This window comes from Astyanax mexicanus, chromosome 9 (assembly GCF_023375975.1).
Source record: "Astyanax mexicanus isolate ESR-SI-001 chromosome 9, AstMex3_surface, whole genome shotgun sequence".
Classification (NCBI taxonomy): Eukaryota; Metazoa; Chordata; class Actinopteri; order Characiformes; family Acestrorhamphidae; genus Astyanax; species Astyanax mexicanus.
Genome location: NC_064416.1, coordinates 15271870 through 15294258, shown reverse-complemented (window position 1 = coordinate 15294258; position 22389 = coordinate 15271870). Strand labels below are relative to the sequence as shown.

The 22389-nt window shown below is 41.2% G+C and overlaps 1 protein-coding gene across 2 annotated transcripts in view; it reads left to right on the top strand.

Moving 5' to 3' along the window:
- The window catches only part of mapk8ip2 (mitogen-activated protein kinase 8 interacting protein 2), a 59370-nt gene extending 37243 nt beyond the window's left edge, over positions 1-22127 (top strand). Inside the window, exons 3-13 of one of the 2 annotated variants that reach the window (XM_007233847.4) lie at positions 2538-2771; positions 3021-3099; positions 3618-3710; positions 4100-6433; positions 7313-7388; positions 7768-7940; positions 8285-8394; positions 8505-8627; positions 8767-8837; positions 9616-9714; positions 16686-22127. In XM_007233847.4, coding sequence (XP_007233909.2) covers positions 2538-2771; positions 3021-3099; positions 3618-3710; positions 4100-6433; positions 7313-7388; positions 7768-7940; positions 8285-8394; positions 8505-8627; positions 8767-8837; positions 9616-9714; positions 16686-16758 — 3465 coding nt within the window. In that variant the 3' untranslated portion in view covers positions 16759-22127. Of the gene's footprint in view, positions 1-2537; positions 2772-3020; positions 3100-3617; positions 3813-4099; positions 6434-7312; positions 7389-7767; positions 7941-8284; positions 8395-8504; positions 8628-8766; positions 8838-9615; positions 9715-16685 lie in introns of both variants that reach the window. The other variant, XM_007233846.4, reaches the window with a different exon arrangement.
- The last annotated feature ends 262 nt before the right edge of the window (positions 22128-22389 follow it).

Below are 22389 nucleotides of genomic sequence, written 5' to 3'. Positions count from 1 at the left end.
GTGTGTGTGTGTGTGTTTGTGTGTGTGTGTGTTTGAGTGTGTGTTTGTGTGTGTGTGTGTTTATATATACAAGTTTATTAAATCTTCCTGCAGATCTTGCTCCTCCTCTCATCTTGAGGTCAGAGAGAAGATTAGAAGGCTCATGTTTGTGTGTGTGTGTGTATGTATGTGTGTATTTGTGTGTATGTGTGTTAAATACAAATACCTATAAATAAGAATACGAACACCAGAGCTAGCCACTATAATTTATTAATAATTAATCATTAATAATTAATTGTCTGTTTACACGGTGATATATAACAGATATTTAAAACAGAAGCTTTTAGCCAAAGAATTTGATTTTGACCCAAAATTAGCAGATACTTTTTCAAGCATTTTAAAACTTAAGCATTTTCTCAGTCCTTTTGATTTCTTAACATTTTATTCCTTTCTCTAGTACCTTCATTCTTTCCTTTTCTCCATACACTTTTTAAGTTTTTTTAGCCCTTCCACTTGTCTTCTCTCTTTCTGCTGCTTTTCTCTCTTTTCTCCTGGTCTGATCTGCTGCTATTTCTTGTATGCGGGCCGTGTCGAAGAGGCCGCATTCATTCATGAGTTCTCTGGTGAGTTGGGCCGTGTCAGCAGAACAGTTCTGCTGGCGTAAGGCTGACTCGTTCTCAGCAGAGCAGTGGAGGCAGGTCCGGTCAGGATGCTCAGGCCTCGTCCTTGAATATGAGAACACCCAGGCAGAAATCCTTCATCACACACCAACCTCTGCACTGATACACACAGTGTGTAGGCAGCAGTGTGTGGTATCTTTCTGCTTTTTGCTCTGTCTGATGTGTAAGCAGTGTCAGTAGTGTGAGTGGAGGGATGGTGATTGGACGGCTAGATTGCTGGTGGTTAGTGGTATTGATTGGGTCATGGAAGCACATTGATTATGGATTCGGGCTCTGGCTGTGCTGCTGGTGAAAGGGCTGTGTGCGTCGGCCGCACTGTGGGACTCGTTTCAGCTCCTCGTTTGCAGCATAATGAAACTGCAGTGCAATCCTGAATAGGCATAAATTAGCATTCTTAACTATCGATTAACTGAGACACACTTTTATGCTGTAGGCTTTTGTTTTTGTAGTACTTTTTATTATTATCCAGTCAGGGGGAATCGACAGCATTTCTCTTCATGTAAATAGATGTTGTATTTAAGCAATAATACACTCGAGGTCCGTGCTATAACATGTAATATTTGCACTGCTGTGCTGATCTACAAACCACCGCACAGCAGTGCAAATATTACATCCAATATTACACATTATAGCACAAACCTTGAGTGTATTATTGCACATAATACCACAGTTCCATTATTGCTGTTTATTAAAAGATTTTGAGTTAAAGAGGACGAGAAAATACGATCTGTTTGGTTTTAAACACTCCGCGAGTTAAAATAATTCCATTGCTGCTCTATTTGTAGCTGTGCTGTTTGGTTTGTAAGCGCTGCATCATTGCTAGGTTACCTGTATGTGGCGAAGTAATACATAGAGAGCTTTGGTTACAGTGCATTACCGGCTGATAACGGCGCTCATAGAACGCCTCTCAGCCAATCACATTGCAGAGTTGGAACTAACTGTGGTAAAATAAAAAAAAAAACACACACACACAGAATTAAGACAATGTGCTTGTGCAACAACAGGCAGTAAGGCCTCACTGGTACTACTGTTCACTTACTGGAATCTTGTGCATGGAAACCTGAGAAGCTTTACTATTGATTTCCCTCTTCCTTTAAGTTTCTCTCTCTCTCTTTCTCTCTCTATCTGCCTATTTATTCACTTGCACTTTCCTCACTTTTTTATTTTATTTTTTTTTGTCTTTTCTAGTTGGAGTCTATGTATAGACGAAACTTGGTGTCAGTCCAGATATAGATTTAATTCAGAATTTATATACAGTAGTGTGAAAAAGTTTTAGACACCTAATCACATTATTTAAAAGCTTTTCTCTTATTAAAAATTGAACATATTGATCGGGAGATTGCTGGTTTGAATCCTGTTCATGTAGCTGAGGGAGCACAATTGGCCTTGCTCTCTCTCTGGGTGGGTAGATGGCGCTCTCTCTCCCCACATCACTCCAAAGGATGATGTCGCTTAGCACAATGCGTCTGTGAGCTAATGTATCGAAACCGAGTCGCTGCTCTTTCCTCCGAGCGCGCTGTGATGCTACACAAAGCTTCACATGTATCGGAGGAGGCATGTGTTAATCTTCACCCTCCTGGTGTTGGGGCATTACTAGTAAAAGTGGGAGTTCTAATGAGTGGGTTGGGTAATTGGCCTTGTAAATTGGGGAGAAAATGTAAAAATTCCATTTTACTGTAAAAATTTCACATCACATTATTATAACAGGGATATCTTGTTTTATATATTACTCTCCACAACATATTCCTGAACTGATACATTTGGCATATTATCGGGGTGTATCACAGGCAACATTTAGTTTTCACGCATTGATCGAGGAGGTCTGAGCTCTGCTACGTGCCCTACTGTACTTAAACAAGAACCTTTCTGTGTCTTCAGGACTCCCTCATTCTGGAGAAGAATGATTTCCACCACCCAGTGTGTTCATTCCAAGATGATTTCCAGGAGTTTGAGATGATTGATGATGAAGATGAGGAAGAGGATGAGGAAGAGGATGGAGAAGCAGATCCTGATGCCCCGCCTTCTCCGTCTGCATCTCCTCCTCCATCCCCTAGTCTGGGCTCCCTTAAAAGCCGTCCCACAACTCTCAACCTGACCACGACAGTTTCACAGGTACATCATCACACTTATATATAGGTTGTAATGTTTCACTGAAAACCTTGTATGTCCGATTTTCCCAGTTTTGACTTTCTGATACAGTGTGAATCTGACAGTTGTTTCTCCATTTAATGTCAAATAATAACTTTTAATGACATTGAATTCCATTAAAAGTTAATATTTAACATTTTGGAGATTTACAAGGATTTTGCATATTTATAAATGTAAGACACTTATATCTTTGATTATTCTTTGATATTGCAGGACTCCCTGAACAACAACAGTAGTGTGTCTCCCCGAAAATCAAGCTGGCAGGATTCTCTCCGCAATCCCACTTCACAAGGTGACTATTGCTATCACTTAATTTAGCTTAAGACTTAGCATTAAGCTAACACTGTCCCAAAATCAAGTAAAGTAAAGTAAAGCCCTACTTGAATTGTAGAAACAGTTAGTCCAACAAAGACAGGATTAACTATTTTTATTACCCTTTTTCATTTAGGAAAAATTATGAGTGAGTATGCACTCTTTTGTCCATATAGTGTACTTTTAGCTGATAAATTGACTACCTGTGTTTCAGAATAAGTAAAATTCACACTTTGCTGCACTCTGCTATGAATCAATGTATTGCCGCTAGTTACAATAGCCCTTAAATGTAGGGCATACTATGTATGTAAAATGTATGTCACGTTTTTAGACATTTTTAAATATAAAACGCTGGAATAAACATTGAAACTTCAAACTTTTAGGCACACATTGTACTCAAGAATAAAGAACATATTCTCAGGTCCTTTTCTTTTCAATTTCCTTTTTTTAACGCATCTGTGATGGATGACTTGTTCCTGACTTTCCTGTTTGTCTCAGGCCGTTTATCTCCTACCCACACTTGCCTTGAGGATGGTTCCCACGTAACTGGCACATGCCCAGGGGCTCCTGGCACCGCAGTCTCTGCCAAAGGTACACCCCCTAACCCACCTGGGCATTGTGGTCTCAATCAGTCACCCGGCAGGCCGCTGCTGTACGACTTTGAGGGGAACAGACGCGAACGGCCCGAATACGGTAAAAAATGTCTGACCCGGTTGCTAGAGGCCCATCAACATGAACATACAGTCATAACCCTAAACGTGAAGTTGTCAACTTACTCTTCTCAGTGTTTTCACCATCATTATCACTCTGTCCGTCTGTAAAAAGTTTTGTTTTACTAACCGTAGAAATCAGTAGCTTACAATAAATACCTTTCAGTGTATGCATCTTTCTTTTTATCTTTCTTCCTATCTTTTTCTAATATCAGTCTCTCTCCTCTGTCTTTTTCTGTTTCTTCCTATGTTCTCCCTTTCTCTAATTAGGTTCTTTTGGTCAGCATAACTCCTCTGGTGGCCACGAAATCACTGAGGTAAAGTCCACTGTTGAGGTGACTATTGAGGAACACGTACCCTCAGGAGACGACTGCATCTCCCAGTGCTCTGACACTGAAGTCGACCACGACCTCAATGGCCACGCCAAACACCGATTGTGCCATCCTAGACCTAATGATACATACACTATCACCACAGAAACTGTTGATGACCCCGAGCTCGAGAACGACATTACTCTGGATGGCACCAGTAAGTGCCTGTCCTCTACGGCACCACTTGGCAATGATGCAGAGACCCCGCTGTCAGACGAGGAGCTGGACAAGGAGTTTGATATTGACTTCATGACTAAGGAGAGCTACGATCTAACCTGCAGGGATGCAGAGAGCTCATCCTATGTGGAGTTTCCCAAAATAGAACTTGCAGAGTTGGCCTCCGCCTCTAGTCACATGTTGTCTAGGCGGTCAGATGTTGATGCGGCAGAGGAGGCTGGTGACTTTCCTCATAATCAACCTGCTGCTGCTGCCGCAAATGACACAACATCTCCTTCCTCTGATCCTGGCATTGCCGACATGAATGCCAAGCGCTATACAGAGTCAGATCAGCACAGCGATGACCTCAGCTCTCCTGGATCTGACTCAGATATTGAGGGTGAACTAGAGGCAGCATTCACCTGTGATGGACCACTGGCCAGTAATATGATATCATCTATTTCGGAGACAGAGCTGGACTTGACTAGTGAGTCCAGCAGTGGAAGGTCCTCACACTTGACCAACTCTATTGAAGAGGCAAGCTCCCCAACATCTGACCAAGAGCTGGACCAGGAGCTTGATGCTGAGCAGGACAGTGGCATTGTTGGTCTGAAGGCATCTCTTCTTCTAGGCCAGCCTGAGCCCATCAAACAAGACCGTTCCCCAACACCTCTCGATGATGGACAGGCTCTGATGGGGCTACAGAATGTGGATGATGAGCAGGATTACGAGCACCAAGCTGATCCAGATGAGACTCTACCTCCTGCTGTACCTTGCGAGGATAGTGAAACCCAGCAACTACTGCTGAAGATTGAACCAGACCACAGCCTGGAGAGCTTCAAACGGTCTTTCTACCTACCTGTCGGGCCAAGGCTCATGCCTTCAGTAGATGACTATGATGGGAACAGTGAGGGAGAATCCGAGTCAGAGTCGGAGGATGAGCTTAGCGAGAACTCTGATTCGCCATGGCTGCTCAGCAATCTAGTCAACAAGATGATCTCAGAAGGATCCTACCCAATCAGCTGCCCAGAGGAGTGTCTCAAGCGCTCTGCCTCCATCTCCGACACCATATCACCCTCTTCTGACCTGGAGACGGACGCCTTCCAAGAAAGTGAAGACCACAAGACACAAACACCGAAAGCTGAGGAAGTCATGGTGGAACAGTTACCCGAAGGCTCAGAAGTACAGCTAGGTGGAGACGAAGAAGACCGGAAATCCAGCTGTGGATCAGGAAAAGATCAAGGAGATAACACAAGATTCAGCTCTTGTCTGTATATGAGCAACCCCACCAATGATACCATCACCCCTGTCTACTTGGAGAGATATCACCCCAAGAACACTAAGGAGGATGCCGCTACATGCCAGAGACTGCAGAAAAATCAACGGAAAGAAGAAGAGGAGGAGCCAAATAACGACTTGACAATGGAAAGGATGAAGGACCTGGACTCACCCAGCTTAACTGAAAGCATCATCAGTGACAAGGATGAGGGAAGGGAGACAAAGGTGGATCCTATGTCTCTGGAGAAAATCACAGAGGTCAAGAACAGTCTGACGCTCGACATCCCCACGGCACAGACCAATCGTTGCTTCAGCCTCACCTACTCAACAGACAATGACGAGGAAGATCAGGATGTTTCACCTTTCCTAGAGGACCTCGACAAGCCGCCCTCACCTTATGGAAACGACACTTACCTGGACAGCTCCCCGCCAATTGATGAGAGTGTTCAGCAGCTTCGAGGCTCTTTCGACTCTGTGGGTAGCAAACCAATGGATGACTCTTTGGCGTATGACTCAATGAAATACACTCTTGTGGTGGATGAGAACACTACTCTGGAACTGGTGAGCCTGAAGCGCTGTACCTCAGTGCTCAGCGAGGACAGCGATGGGCTCTCTACTGTCTGTGATGAAGAGGCAGCGGATGAAGAAGATGATGTGTATGCACGGAACCAGACCATGGGGGTACGGCCTAATCTGTTGTTAAGCTCCTCTTCCGAAGAAGATTCTTCACCTGAGGCAGATCTACCTTTCTCTAAGAAGTTCCTCAACGTGTTTGTCAACAGTACATCGCGATCCTCCAGTGAGTCATCTACCCACATAGAGATGCACACACTTGCACAATTCACATAGCAGAATGAAATGCAGGGATAAATTCAACATGCGATATGGTGCTCTTCCAACCAGAGGTTAAAATGGATATTCTTAAAATGAAGGAATTTGTAAGTGCTTTGTAATAATTGTATTATTTAATTCCTGCCACAACCATTGAAGGAGATATTTAAAGGTTGTAGTAGATACTGTAGAAAATGTACTGGAAAGTTTGTTTAAATAAGAACCAATGACTGTAGAAAACAATATCTCTCAAAAGTGAATCAACCACAGGTCTTGCACCTCTGTTGGCTGGTTGCAGTATGATGTTTAGCTCCATCCATCCCAATATATTTCAGTTATGAACTTGGTCATTTACCCAATCGTTTTTTTCTCCTGTAAATTGTCTATTCATCTATAGTGTCTTATTTCAACAGTGTCCTTGTGCTAATATTGACCCAGTTTTATTTTCAAGTAATCAGTTTTGAAAAATTATTCTGCTATATCATATAAAGGTAGTATTACACCTAGAAAATTAAGTGAATGTCAGCCTTGGCTAAAGCAGACTATCTTCAGGACCTTTCTGTTTATGACATGGAGTAGCTGAGTTGTAGTGGAACCTGACCTGAACATGAACTTCACAGTTACTATCGAGACATTACACTACCTGGATAAACTAGGTATCCAGGGGAATAATACAAGTAAAACAGTTTGATATATGTTTGGTCTGGGAGAAGGGGGTGGGTTTACCAAATGAGTAGGGCAGTCTGACTCTGCCTCTAGTATCTACTGCACAGACCCTAGTTGCATATTGTTTTTTATTTCTGTAGAAATCATTACAGTGACTTATGTGACTTTGTACATGTTTTAGGCACGGAATCATTTGGGCTGTTTTCCTGTACTATAAATGGAGAAGAGCGAGACCAGACTCACAGAGCAGTCTTCAGGTAAGTCCAGTCTCCTGGACCCCAGTTAATTTTACTAGTTTTTTAGTTTGTTAGTTTCTAGAAGGTCTGAGAGATACTGCCAATGTTCAGTCTGAAGAACCTCCACAGTGACATACATACTGTAAAAAAAAAAAATTTGAGAAAACTTCAAATATTAATTCTCACCAACTTGGGTTTTTAGTTGGCCTGATTTATGTTTACAAAATATGCATTGTATAAGTTTTGCTGGATATCCTTTAGGATCAATTTAAAAATTAAGTAATCGTCTAGTGGGTGCAACACTATATTTTGGTTAATTTAACAAAGCAAATAGGGACTTTTTATTTATTAAAAATTAAGTTTTGTTTTTTACAGTGCACTCTGTTAATTCCTGCTCCAGGTTTATTCCACGCCACTCAGATGAACTGGAACTGGATGTTGATGACCCACTCTTTGTAGAGGAAGAGGAAGATGACTACTGGTACCGTGGGTACAACATGCGCACAGGAGCTAGGGGCATCTTCCCAGCCTACTATGCCCATGAAGTCATTGGGCAGACCAAAGACCTGATGGGTGAGAACCAGAACAGTGTCCATTTGGGTTATTTGGGTTGAGAGCCAAGTAGGTCTGAGGGTCATCTGCATATTTATAGTAGGATTGTATTAGTATATATATAGCATTGTATAGTCAAGATTTTTATTTCACAGTGTGGAAGCATATATTAAAAAAATAGGAGTGGCCCAATAATCAAGCCCTGGGGGACACCGCACGTCACCAATACAATTTAAGAAACATTATTCTCTGTTATAACAATGTAGATCCTTCCTAAATGTTTATGTAACAAGTTCTTGTTGGCAAAGATGAGAATGTTTATCATCTCACAGTGAGTGAGGAACCCCTGCTTACTCTTCCCACAGCAATGAAGAGAAACCCAGCCTGGATGGAGAGCTTCACTGTGCAGTTCTTGGGCTCAGTGGAGGTGCCTTATCACCAGGGCAATGGCATTCTGTGTGCTGCCATGCAGAAGGTGCGGTAAACAGGATAAAACTTCATGCTGCTGAATATATCTCATTACTCAGATGTTGTTCAGTGATCATGTAGTGCGTTTGTTTTTTGTTTTGTTTTTTTTTGACACAGATTGCGATGGCGAGGAAGAGGACGGTGCATCTCCGTCCCCCGTCTCTGTGCGAACTGGAGATTAGCTTACAGGGAGTCAAGCTGGTGATGAGCCTGGAGGATGAGTATGACCTCTCAGAGGAGGTGAGAGAAAAAGAGGAAGGGAGGGGGATGGATGGGGTGAGAGAGAGATAAGAGATGAGACAGAGGAAATGAATGAGTGAGTATTTCAGTGGTGTGTAATGCCTCTTCTTTCTCTCTGTCTCTCTCTCTATTTTTTCAGTTTGACAGATGTAGTCACTTTTTCCAGATGAAGAACATCTCCTTCTGTGGATGTCACCCCAAAAACAACTGGTAAAAATAATGTCTTTCTCTGTAATTTAGGGATTTTAAGAGGAGACAGAACGTGTATAGGTCCCTAGCTTGAAAATGCTCTTAATAAACATACTAATAACATATCATATTAAAATAATGGCTCATTAGCATATTAGCATATTTTTTGCTAAATCTAAAACGTACTAAACTAATGGTTCAGTTGGAAAAGATACTACCACAGAAATCATTTAGATTTTTCTATTTATTTTACTTTATTTGTACATAATCTATTCTATTTTTTTACCTAATACCCATATTTTCGTACCTTATATTCATATTCTAAAATGTTTTATTTTACTTTAATACAATAAATGAAGAAATGCAATTTTCTAGTGAGGAAAACAATAGAAAACTTTAATTTATTACTACCTACAATTTGTAAAATGAGAATTGGATGCAGCACATTAGCTGCATTTTAATAGAACATGGTTAGAGAGGTTGTTGGAGGAGCCTGTTTTATTTAAACCTCAGATAAATAACAAATAAACTTGTAAAATAATCATAATGGTTTGATGTGAATTTAAAAGAGCCACTTTTTAAGGTACATTCATTAGCACTCATCAACATTCAAATCCTGCAAGTGTTAGACGCACATTTGGGACTTTTTTCCTTAGATAATTAAAGTTATCATAGCTTAGAAACTGTAATAAGTAGGAAAAGTGTCCCCAAATCCCTAATAAGCAGCATAATTGTGAGCTAACTGAGCTTTGAAGCTTTGCTAACTCCAGTTTTTCTTGATTTTTCTTCTGTTCTGCAGTTACTTTGGCTTCATTACTAAACACCCAATGCTGAACAGGTTTGCTTGTCACGTATTTGTCTCTCAGGAGTCTATGAGACGTGTGGCTGAGTGCGTGGGGTGAGTCAAAGACTTCTAATGCTTTCTTGGAACACGTCTGCCACATATCAGTCACTTAAAGCCTAGTGCTGGGTAAAGAAATTCAAAAGTGCTGTGGTACTGAGCTTTTTTTAAATACTGCAGAGTATAGTAATTATCTGTACTGTTGAAAGGGGCAGTAGTCAAAATGCAAAAAACACAACTATTAGAAGTTAAAATGTAGTGATCACAACAACACACTGGAACCAAATCTGGAATCTGGAAAATGTCTTTTTCACTATTTTTGGTGAGAGATTTTAAAGGCATGCTGATGGACATGGTGGTGCTTGCATGCCTTGGTATGTTCACTTGATATTTTGTGTGGCCCACAATGACGTTTAGCTTCTTGACAGTGAAATTATTTATCTATGGACTCTGCGAGTAACCAAGCATATTCACTGTCTTATATTTTCTTTGTGCTAAGTGTCAATGAGTCTATCAGTCACTACCTGTGTTAGAATGTCCATACTGTTAGCAGCAGCTGACCAGAAAAAAAATACATATGTTTCTCTAAAGGAGGTTCACCAAAAACTTTACTTTACTTCACTTTTAGTTCTCTAAGTCATTAAGATGTACAGCATCTACTCATCAATTCAGTGAACTGAAAAATAGATTTGCAGCATTTAGAATTGCCTGTTACATTGTTAATTTTGTGTCCATCTTTGCACACATTGCGTGTAATAATTATCTATATTTGGGCAGAAAAGCAGTTCCAATTTTAACTCTTGTACAACACATTTATTATCATGAGGATTTTGAGGTAGCACATCATGTTGTTTTGCCCGCAGCAGTGCAGGGCACTGACAGGAGATTTGTGTAAACACAGACAAGGTTCAGGCTGGGGCACTGTCTGTTTTTTTTTAAACAGGCATTCACAGATGCCTACTAAAACATGTGTTAATGCTGTTAATAAAATAATAATAATTATTATTTTAGTTATGTTACACATTTTACAGTTTTAAATTAGTAAGAAAATTCTGAAAAAAATGCTGCTTACATTTCCTACATTTCCTACGATTCTTTTATCTAAATATTCAAGCTGTCAGTAAGCATGTTTTTTTTTTCTTAATCTAAACTGATAAATACAGAATTTTTAATTAGAATTAAAACCTAAAAGAGAACAAAAGTCCCCAATATTGGGAATATTGTGACATGACAGAGGGATGAAAAATGGTATTATGGGAGAGGCAGAACAGGGGGGATGGATGACAGGATGCTAATTAGAGTAGTGGTCCTGTACTCCATCACAGGCCCGTGGAGCAGACTGCGCTGTGAATAATTAAAGAATCCCTTGAATTCCTGAACACAGGGAATAGACACAGAAGATGAGTGATGACCCCTCATCATGAGCGCAAGACACGCAGCCCCGTCACATTAATATGACCTCATTAGCAGAGACATCACTTACTTACTCTCAAAGTGTCGAGAGAGAGGGAAGAGAACAGTTTTTAACAGATTTTTGAAAGACTTGAGAAGCTTCTTTTATATAATTTTTATCATACTTACAACTTTGAATCATGTTTGAATCATGTTATCCAGTAGGTTAGTGTATTATTAGAAGTCTAGACCAAGAACTCTTATATAAACAACACACTCCGGATTGCTGAAAAGCTCAGCATGCAGATATATGTAAATGATTATAGTTGGGATCTGATAAGACAATGGGTCTCTGTCTCTCAGAGGGTAATTATGGGTAGGGTACCTCTTGGTGAGAGGTTGTTGACTTCTAGAAATGCCCCTATGATGCAACTAAAGACCTAGTTGACAAAATTTGACTTGAAGAAGCATAATAATCATTTTTTTAAACATATTTATTAACTTATTTATTTATTTATTTTACATAGTACAATATAATGTAATACAAATACAATTCTATATATTCCTTTTTCCAGTATTTTGCATTATTCACATCAATTTTACAGCAGTATATAAAAAAGTACAAAGATAAATGCAATAAAAAGTTTTTTTTTTAAATAAAAATCCACTCCCGAATAGTTCACAGTCACATACACACTGAGCATTCAAAAAGAAATGTACAAATAAGAGATGGACCACAAAGACCACCAATAAGTACCACTAATACACAGTAAAATTCCTTATTGTATGATTAGATGCTCAACAGGGCACCACCAGCTGAACAAGAAATATTAAACTGCACCATAAACTATAGCGAACAAATTGCCTCAATTAACAGTTTCTTGTTAAAAGTTGGTCCAAATAAATCACTTGTGTTGGCAAAATTTACAAATTGTAGTTGAAACCTAGTTGAGGCCAAAACAACTACTCTGCACTACTGCACATGCTCAGTTTGACTTTTTAGTTAAATGGGGTCTACTGAGGAATTATGCATGTTTTTTCACCTGATGTTGGTCAAGCTATTTGCATATTGAACGTGTCCTCCTATCTCTCACTCACCATCAGTGTGTAGTCATTCTCCACAGGCTGCTGCTGCCTTCTCCTGAGATTTTTTAATTATGTTTTTATAATGGTTAACTGTGTGGCCTCAGTGTTGTAGGCTATAAGAGTAAGTTACTGTGTTTGGTGAGGCTCATTGTGTTTATATGCTGGCTGGGTCCAGCTTGTCATATTTGCATTACCGCATGCTTATACGTATGACAATAAGTCATATATATGTTATAGTCATACATTCTCAGTTGCTAAATTCATTTAACAAAACATATAGGGTTGTGCTCATTATGTGTTTCATTTTTATGTAAATCACGTGATTGACACAAGAGAATTTTTTTAGTTGATCTTGAAGGATAGTCAAGTCAATTTACAAAACACATTTTATAGAAACTCAATAAGCCTAACAACTAACAACACAGATGAAAAATGCATTTATTAAAAAGTATGTTTAATTTTCAGTGTTTCCTTTATACCAGGGGTGTCAAACTCATTTTGGCCGAGGGCCACGTTGGCATATTGGCTGTCCTCTGAGGGCCAGATGTAACTTATAAATGTAATAAAATGTAACCAAACGTAATATAAAATGAATGTAATTACTCCTTAATGTTAAAAATTGTTTGCTTGTTGCTCTATTAACATAAATCCTTTTAATTTGTCACTTTATGAAATCCAAAAACTCCATCAATCAAGAACCAAACTATTCAAGTGAATAGAAATGACATAAAATACAAGTTATATTAACTTTGATCAAAACATCTGATACTGAAATAAGGCTTAATAAATATAAAATCTAAAATTGTGAGCTGTTAAGAACATGATAGATTTAGCAGTTCCTCAGATTTAGCAGTTCCTCATACAACCACTAGTAGGAGCTGCAGCATCAGCACAAGCCCGCAGTCTTTACTGAGTCAGAGCTACAGCCCAGCCACGGGCTACAGGGCTCAGCTGAGCCAGTCTGGAGCGTTTTTAAAAAAATTTAAGTTCTTCTGTGTAGGAAATAAAGGTTTTAACCCCACTAACCGGATAATACAGCTCTCTACAGTTCATCTTTCAGCCCAAGCAGCTAACAGCAGCAGGTTAGAACAGAGTCACGGAGTCACTGCTCGGATTACATTATGAACAGGTCAGTTAGCGCGCTGCTAACCTCAGGATGTTTATAACTACGGAGTTTAGAACACACCACAGCAGCAAGGTTAGACTGTTGAAGGCTACTGAAGACTATTAAAGGTTATTGGAGGTTATTGAAAGAGTTATTGGGGGCAGAAATCAGTAGTACAGGCTGGTTAGATAAGTGATTCACGTCTTCGTCCTTTGCTGCGGTGAAACTGCGACTAGCGCTGACACAGTGATGTTTATTAACGTCATTAAAACAGATTTTGTCAGCTATTGTCTTATTAATATTTACACAGAACTTATATCTCTCCTAAAAAGCGTTTATTTTGGTCAGTAACACTCTTCGTAAAACAAAAGGCATACCGTTCTTTCGCCTTGAAGCACAGCCGTCCGTCTGAATCAGCTTCTCTTTTTCTGGACATTATGGGATAAACATTTCACCCGCGAAGTTACACCTTCCCTCCGGCAGGGTTTCCACATCAATGACTACACTGCCGTGTAGTGGCAGTAAGCCGTAACTTCGCGGGTAATACAATCGACAAGCATTGTGGGAAATGTAGTTTTTGGTCAAAGCACGCTTCTGATCTATTTATTATAGACACTAAGATCTTACAAGCTCTCGCGTGCCACATTTGGCCCGCGGGCCTTGTGTTTGACACATGTGCTTTATACTGTGTGGCGTGAGGAGGCGGGGGAGTTGTGGGTCCGCCCCACGCCAGAGCGCAAAGCCATGCCTGTCTCAGCTGGCCCGCATGAGGGCTGATTGAGCCGCCAGTTGAGACAGGCATATATACTCAGCCTCCGCCATCATTTGAGGACTTTGACTGGGGAGCGGAGGGCTGAGGCTGCGCGGACTCGTAGTCAGCACTTTAAAAAGAGACTATGAAACTCTAGAGCCCCATTGGGCCATAGTATGTTCTTTTGAGTTGTTTTTGGGTGTGGTGGAGGGCGTTAAAAGCCAATAAAGGTATGTTTTGAGTTCATTTAATCCCCGTGTCTGTGTATCTCTGTGTGCTTCCTCCTTCCGGGTCACAGTGGTCACGCCCCTAACCCCAGGGGCCTACCACACCTGGTTGGAAGGAAGCCGCGGAGTGGAGCACGACACGGGGCTGTGGTGGACTCAAAGCGTGCCTTTGTTTGGCCGCCCGAAGCCACACCTGAGTTTCGTTTTGCCTTTTTTTTCTAAAAAAAAAAAAATTATAAATGCCTCGCGGGAGGAAAAAGGAGAGGCCCGCCCCCGGCTACTCACCGCCTCTCTGGTGTGACGCCGGGGAATTCCCCTTCGCCGCACTACAGCTCGAGCCAGAGCCCGCCCCCAGCTTCTCTCCACCGCTCTGCAGCGGTGACGCTGGGGATTTCCCCTTCTCCTCTCTCCTGCTGGAGAGGTTCCGTCAGCGGTGGGAGGACGCCAGCGAGAGGCGGCTGCAGCAGCAGTGGACGCCTCGCCCCGAGCTCGGCTGGTGCGAGTGGTGTCCGGAGCCCAGACACCGCGAGGCGGACTGCGCTCACACCGGCCCGGACTTCTGCTGCTGCTGCGTCTTCCCGGAGGAGGAGGATGAGTTCCGCGCCTCTCTGCCCGGGCTAAAGTCCGACTCCGCCCCGCCTCTCCCGCGAAACTCTTCGGCGGCCGAGTCGGAGTCGTGGAGGGGGGAGAACGGCCCTGACAAGAGCGAGGCCGAGCCAGCCCCGGCGCTACCGAGAGCCGCCGCTCATCCAGCCCCGGAGCTACCGAGAGCCGGCGCTCCACAAGCCCCGGCGCTAACGAGAGCCGCCGCTCCACAAGCCCCAGCGCTACCGAGAACCGCCGCTCCACAAGCCCCGGCGCTACCGAGAGCCGCCGCTCCACAAGCCCCGGCGCTAAGGAGAGCAGCCGCTCCACCTGTCCCGGTGCCGAGAGCAGCCGCTCCGCCTGTCCCGGTGCCCCGAGCAGCCGCTCCACCTGTCGCGGTGCTGCCGAGAGCCGTCGCACCTCCCGCCACGGTGCTGCCGAGAGCCGCCGCACCTCCCGACACGGTGCTGCCGAGAGCCGCCGCACCTCCCGCCACGGTGCTGCCGAGAGCCGCCGCACCTCCCGCCACGGCGCTGCCAAGAGCCGCCGCTGCGCGAGGCTGGGGGACTGAGGCTGGGAGGTGGGCTGCCATCTCCACGGGTCTCTCTCTGGAGGGGAGGGCCCAAGCGAACGAACTGCATCCCCCGCTCTCCTCACCCCGCCTCTCTTCGTTCGCTCCAGTCACCAGGTCACGCCTCACCTTCGACCCTGGTGGCTGCAAGCTTAGGGGGAGGGACTGTGGCGTGAGGAGGCGGGGGAGTTGTGGGTCCGCCCCACGCCAGAGCGCAAAGCCATGCCTGTCTCAGCTGGCCCGCATGAGGGCTGATTGAGCCGCCAGTTGAGACAGGCATATATACTCAGCCTCCGCCATCATTTGAGGACTTTGACTGGGGAGCGGAGGGCTGAGGCTGCGTGGACTCGTAGTCAGCACTTTAAAAAGAGACTATGAAACTCTAGAGCCCCACTGGGCCATAGTATGTTCTTTTGAGTTGTTTTTGGGTGTGGTGGAGGGCGTTAAAAGCCAATAAAGGTATGTTTTGAGTTCATTTAATCCCCGTGTCTGTGTATCTCTGTGTGCTTCCTCCTTCCGGGTCACAGTGGTCACGCCCCTAACCCCAGGGGCCTACCACAACTGACATTCAGTATATTTTACATTACATTACATTTTACATTGGCAGTTTGGTCAACTTTGATACTGCTTAATAATTAACTGAACAAAACAAATATAGCTAACACAATGCAAAATATGTAGTTGGACCAATTTAGGTGTATTTAGTTTACAGATAATATTTCTTTGACTCAACTTACCAAATTTGCACCAAATTTCTAGGGTTGTCAGCAGAACTTAAAATATGCATCTCACAGAACTTAAATTAGACCAACTAAAAAAAATTGTAGGCTGGTTTGTAACTGTGTTATCTATTGTCTGTTTGGCATCTTACGACAGTAATATTTCAGCAGCATAATGGTCACCCACACAGAGCTAGACTTTTCCAGGGTTGACCCTGCCAGATTGTCCTACTTGGTTGCCAGATTGATTGCAAATCGATCCTTTTTGGAATTAGCTGGAACACCATCCTCAGGAACCTACAAGTTTTGCAGAATCTGCAGGCGTTTCTCACTGTGTGATATCAAGATTTTTAGCTGTTTCATTTACACTGAATGTTTGAGTCTGAGTAGTTTAAGTATTAAGTGTGATTAAAGTACTCATTAAATTAATGAGCTCATTTTAAAGCTTATAAAAACAGATAATGGTATCAGAACTGGCCCATACAGCCATACTGATACTGTATCATTTTGAAAAGCCAGTATCCAGTATTTGTCCTAATGAGTGTATGTATATATGTGTGTGTGTGTGTGTGTGTGTGTGTGTGTATTGCAGACGGGCGTTTCAGGAGTATTATCAGGAGCATCTGGAGTACGCCTGTCCCACAGAGGATATCTACCTGGAGTAGAGCTGGAGAGAAGTTACCATGGCAACCGCTGTCCATAACGACAGACGTCTGTTTCCAGATTTGGCCACGTGGGGGCGACTGGTGGCCTTTACTGGATGTAACATAGGCCTCGACTATTCTCTCTCTCCTTTTCTCTCTCTCCCTGTATTTCTCTATACCTCTATTTCTCGATCTATCTATCTATCTATCTCTCTGTCTGTCTGTCTCTACATGAACTGAGCAGAACACGTAGGCTCGACCTTGATGCGTCCGTTTATTTAATTCCTTGTTTGTTTTTTTCTTTACTCTTGTTTTATTGATTCTACATCCTTGAAATGGCTTGCCTGTTTCTTTAACTTTTGTATGATGTAGGTCCTAGGGACATGGCTTGGTTGAGATACTACCAATGCGTTTCTTTTTTTTAAATATGTTTTTTCTCTATTTCTTTCCTTCTCCAGAAGTTTAGAAATGACAAAATATGACTTCACATGTTTTAATGCATGGCTTTGAGGGTTATGCTCACAGAATACACACATATTACACATACAGGAAATACGTAAAACGATAAGTCATGAGTTTGACGTTTGTTTTAGAAGGACGGGTTTCGTTTGTAAATATGTATTCGTTTGACTCTGAAATACGCTGAATTAGGTTTGTACTGAAACGGACAACTGGAAGGGCGTCTGTACTGAACAGGGATTTAGTCATTTCATGACTGTCTGCTCGCTGTAGTGGAAGGTTCAGTGTGCATTCTTACTCTACCATGGTGTAAATACTGTATATTTAGAGACAGTAGGTGACTACTACGGACGCTTCGTTACATTACTGTATGTAAGTAGCACCCTCCATCAGCGAACGGGAGCGTGGAGAGGATTGCAGGTGACCAGGAAGGCCTGTGTGTTAGCCTGAGAATGGAGAGCCAGGTAGCATCGGCCGTGCACGGTTCTGTAGATACTAAACTGTACTAAACTGAAAATCTCGGCTAAAGCTTCGGTAGGCTAATTCTCAGGCTGTGCTTCAGTGCTTAATGCTGCTGAGTTGCTTAGGCCCCATCCCCGCTCCATGCATTGAAGGCTAACAGGTAGAGATGTTTTGTGTGTAAGTAGCCAGAGGGGTGCAGCGTTCATCCGACAGATCATTTCACAAACCGCAAACAGCAAAACATCTACAACATCTACTAGGTTTACATCAGTTCAGAATGGAAACAAACATTTGTCAGCTATATTAGATTAGATACAGTATGTCACACATATTCATTGAGCTGATCACAAGAATACAAGAAGGCCACAACAGCAGGTATGCATCAGAATTATTAAAATTGAAAAAAAAATAGTCATTTTTGTTTATAATATATATTCATATTATTCATTTTTTCACACTCTGTCCAACAGTGCCTGTGCAGCAAACAGCAAAGGCCTAGTTTACCATCAGACCAAAGTAAAGGAACAGTCAAGTTTAATTATAGTATAATTAGGCCTGTGCAAACTTTAAGCAATTTTTTTATCATCAGTACAGAAAAAAAAAGAAAATATTTGACAGCTTATATTAGTTTTACAGATTATACATACAGATATGACAAACATGATGATGCTAGGCCACAACAGCAGGTATGTCTCAGAATTAATAAAATAAAAATAAAACATAAATCAAATACAGTCATTTTTCTCATTATAGATTATTTCACACTCTGTCCAATAGTGCCAGTGCAGCAAACAGCAACGGCCAAGTTTACCATCAGACTAAATTAAAGGAATAGTAAACTCTAATTTTTGTATAATTAAGGCCATGCTATCGCCAAGCAAATTGTTCTTAATGTCAATACAGACAAAAAGAAAACATTTTACAGCTTATATTAGTTATACAGCTTATACATACAGGTATGTCACACATATTCATTGTGCGGACCACAGGGATGCTAGGCCACAACAGCAGGTGTGCCTCAGAATTAATAAAATTAAAATAAAAACAAAAATATAGTCTTTTTTCTCATTATGAATTATTTCACACTTCGTCCAACATTGCAAGTTTACCATCAGACTAAAATAATGAAGTAAATACTAAATAGACCCTTACAAATTTTGAGTGAATTTTTAACATCCATTCGGAATGAAACCACACATTTTCTAGCTTATATTAGTTCTACAGTGCATATTCATTGTGCTGACCACAGGAATAGTAGGTCACAACAGCAGGTATAAAGGTATAAAAAGGTATAAAAGACTTGAATATAGTGCTTTATGATGGATTTTTCACATTCCGTCCAACAGTGCCAGTGAGCAATTGTAACCGGTTGATGGAACCTGCTATTATAATGCAATATAAAACATAATAGCCCACTACGGAGAACATATTCCACCAAATGGGCTACTCTACTGGATATCTCTCTATATCTGATTAATATGCGCAGTACAATAGCAGTGCTTTCCATTCCTCCTTATCAGTCTGATCAGACAGACAGACACAGTATGTGTTTTTCTGTTCGTTATGGTGTTATCTCTAGTCCTTGCCCTAACCTTGACTCGAATATCACTCCACCACACACAAACACACAGTCATCATTTTTCTCAGAGAAGGGAGCCCCCTACTGGTCTGATACAGGTTTTACAATTCAATTCAAATTCATTTTGTATTTATTTATATATAATATATTATTTAACATATTATTTATTTATGTATATGTTGTCACAAAGCAGCTTTACAAAGATACAGGTCCAAGCCTCTTATGAGTAAATAAGCACCACAGTGATAGTGCCAACATTGGCACATACTAGGAGGAAGAAACCTTGGAAGGACCCAGTAAGACCAGTAGGAGGAACCCATCCTCCTCTGGTCGACCCAGACAGCGAAAACAAATAACATATCTGTTAATTTACAGTTAATATCTGACATTAATTTCATCAAATCACCAAATACTGTTTGTGGAAATAAATGAGTTACCAATCACACCATTTTAACTGATGATATGTGAATGAATCACTTACTAAAACTATGCTAATCTTAATAGTGCTGGTTTGCCATGAACACAAAGTGATAAAGCAATGCTATGCCAAAATATGTCACTCTAGGTTCTTGAACTGCCGTTGCTGCTGCAGCACTTGCATTGTTTGTAGGGGTGGGCATTATGGCTCTAAAATAATATCACGATATTTCATGGTATTTTCACCAGAACAATATTCTTGGCGATATGACAAAACACTGAATAAAAAAAAAAAGATTTCAAGAATGCACTACTGAAACAAAATGAAAATTAAATTTTATGATAGCATATGACATGATATGGCACTCCCCTAATTGATATATATATGAAAAATTAATATTAGATTTGTAACACAATTCAATGATTCAGAATTCCATGATACATGATGATACAGAGATCCATGATAATAATGCACTCCATATATCTTCATATATATCCAGGATTAAAGTAAAATAAATCATACTGGGCAGATATAATATACGATATTCAAAAATGTTGGCGATATTATTGCGTACGATACGATATGGCACACCCCTAATTGTTTGCATCCACCAATTTTTTTTTATACTATTTTCCAGTCTTTATAGTGCAGGTTGGGCAGGTTAGTACACAAAATATTAACATACTAACTCCTGTTTGTTTTGTACTTACGGAAAGTCATCAAGCGATGCTATGCCAAAATACGTTACTGTAAGTTATAAGCTGCACTTGAGTGAGTAGCTTTTCCCTTTCCTTTTCACAATGCATTGTGGGAAAATAGAGATAGTAGTTTCCACTGTAACCAAACTTAAACATCAACTGGTTCTGACGTTTTGATAAATCTGTACTACATACTTTATACTCAAAATCTGGTTAGTATTAGTAATAAGTGCATAATTACATAAATAAGATGCACCCACAGTCTAGATCAGGGGTTCTTAACACTGCATTCTGCACATTTTAGTGTTCCCACCAGCTCTCAACATTCTTGATTCAGCTAAAAAGCTTCTTTGTTTAAGCTAATTAGCCAGCCCATCCTGAGTCCTGAGTTGACAGTAGTGGTGGTGGAAGGTTATAGCAGAAAACACTTAAAATGTGCAGGTAAGAGGTCTTCAATCACTCACCAGGATGGTCATAAATATAAAAAAAATCAATATACATGGACATAAATGCTTCTCAAATATGTGCTTCTCAGTGTGCTACAGCTTGGCATTTCCCTGTTGTTCGCTATTTACTTGGATCCCAGCATACAGCAGACTGGCTTCATTATCCCAATAACTATGTAAACTAGTATCTAGGCTGGACTAAATCCATCACAGCTGTAGATGAAAACACTTGAGGCCGCTCCCGTCCCGCTCACCCCAGTCACCTGACTACCTACCTGACTGCCCCTGCAATCCGATTCCATCGTTGCGTGTTCATTCGTGCTGATGATACATGTAGGGGAGGGCTGCGAGTTTTATGACTTTTTGATGTGATTTGCTGTCAGCTAGGTTGCTGTAAATACTCTAGAGTTGAGATGACCATGCCGTGTCCTTTCTGTTGAGTATGTTATTGAAATAAATATGTAAATTTAAAAAGAAATAACAATAATAACGGTTACGATGATAATTCACCACGATGAAAAGGCAACCGCAAAAGGGGGGTAAAACAAAAAATTGTAAATTGATTGAAATTATAGATACATTTGTATATTATTTTTTTCTTTCCAAGCGCTTCGACAAACAAATTCGCTGTACATCTGTGGTTGGCTGTGTTGTCACAGTGTGCTGAGTAACATGTGAGTGCTAAGACACATGCCTGTGAATCAGCTGTGTTATACTGTCATCCATACAAACACACACACACACACACACCAGTCCATGTGCCATGCAGTCATTCACATTTAATGCTACCTGTCCCATCCATACCGCTATCCGTCCAATCAGCTCATCTGGCTCATCAATGAGGTGAGCACAGGCAGTTCAGATTCTTCAGGTTCAGGATTCTCATCAGGATCCCACATTTCCAATATTCTGCTGTTTTCCATTCAGGCATCACGTCATAAACGTCGTCCAGAGACAAAAACGAATCCCTCGACACGTTTTGTCCGCGTTTTAGCATTCTAGCACTCTAGCATTTTACACTCCTCTATTGGCCATTAAAAACTGTACCCTTCTGTATTATCGTGGCAGAACAGCTCATAAACTCCTGGACTACATACAGCTTGGGTAGATGAAGGAATACAATAAATACAAAACCTCTGGACTTCAAGTACATAATGCAGTCCCTCACTGTATACCAAGACCAACAGCAGCAGTATGACAAACTATCTATCTTGTATCTTTAAAAATGAAACTTGTAAAAACCAAAAATAAAAAAAACAACAAAAAAAAAATTCACTGCCTTGTCATGGGTTTGGTCTTATGAATAAAATACTATATGCTTGATGTCATCAAGGTGTGTGTGTGTTTCTGTATACGAGTATAGAGGTATATCCACTGAAAATGTGCATTGAAATGTAGCACTTTTTCATCTAAATCCATAATTAATTTTTGCATGTCTTGATTGCTGAAACCACATGAAATTGGATTTTTTTTTTAAAAAACTGAATACAGACCACATTTGGATACGTTTTTAAACGCGATCTGATTTGTACAGATGCGTCTCAGTCTATGTTCAGACTGTCAGCCAAATCTTATCTTGTTTTCCATATC